Source organism: Phodopus roborovskii, unplaced genomic scaffold, assembly GCF_943737965.1.
Source record: "Phodopus roborovskii unplaced genomic scaffold, PHOROB, whole genome shotgun sequence".
In the NCBI taxonomy this organism is placed as follows: Eukaryota; Metazoa; Chordata; class Mammalia; order Rodentia; family Cricetidae; genus Phodopus; species Phodopus roborovskii.
Window position 1 is genome coordinate 3,580,772 of NW_026125575.1, and position 1,046 is coordinate 3,581,817.

At 46.4% G+C, this 1,046-nt stretch overlaps 1 gene segment (V, D, J or C); it reads left to right on the forward strand.

The window, feature by feature from the left end:
- Nucleotides 1-283: 283 nt before the first annotated feature.
- Nucleotides 284-765, forward strand: LOC127216991 (Ig heavy chain V region 23-like). The segment is given in 2 exon segments: nt 284-364; nt 446-765. Coding segments are annotated over 2 exon segments (366 nt in total).
- Nucleotides 766-1,046: the final 281 nt, after the last annotated feature.

Consider the following 1,046-nt stretch of genomic DNA (forward strand, 5'->3'; position numbering starts at 1 on the left):
ATGCCAAGTGTCTCATATTGATATTCTATTTGTAAATTGAGGGATTAGGTTCAAGTTATATCCACAGGGTCTGTACAGGCCTCAGGGACTACTGCTTCCTCAGACAGGTTGAGGACTTGCACCTCAGGATTCTACTGCCTGACCCAGGTTTTCTCCACCTCCTTCTCCCTCAGGGAACTAGGTTCTTATCTAAGAAGCACCCTGCTGACGAATATGCAAATCATGTGAGTCTATGGCATTAAATACAGGGATGTCCACACCACCAACAACATATGACCAGTGTCCTCTCCACAGTCACTGAGCACACAGGTCCTCACCATGGGATGGAGCTGGATCATTCTCTTCCTGGTGACAGCAGCTACAGGTAAGGGCTCCAAGTTCCAGGCTTGAGGAGGGGCCATGCACTCAGGTGACAGTGACATCCACTCTGCCTTTCTCTCCACAGGTGTCCACTCCCAGGTCAAGCTGGAGCAGTCTGGGGCTGAGCTGGTGAAATCTGGGTCCTCTATGAAGTTGTCCTGCAAGGCTTCAGGCTACACCTTCACTAGCTACTATATCAGCTGGCTGAAGCAGAAATCTGGACAGGGCCTGGAGTGGATTGGAAATATTGGTTGTGGAGGTGGTGGTACTTACTATAATTCAAAGTTCCAGGGAAAAGCCACACTGACTGTAGACACATACTCCAGCACAGTGTACATGGAGCTCAGCAGCCTGACATCTGAGGACTCTGCAGTCTATTACTGTGCAAGACACACAGTGTTGTAACCACATCCTGAGTGTGTCAGAAACCCTGGAGGAGCAGGAAGCTGCGACGACAGAGAAGATCAGCCTGGACACTACACGAAAATAACTATTCTGTATGTCCCATTGTCTGTACTTCAGAGTCATATGGAATACTTGTCATAAGTTTGAAAGAACATCAGAGAATGAAGTTATGCTGATTCAGGAAGTCCATTATGAATATCATAAACTGTGTAGGTCTTTATCCTTGACCACCTCAGTTGACATATATTTCTTCTTTAGAGAAAAACACCAAAAAAAAAAAA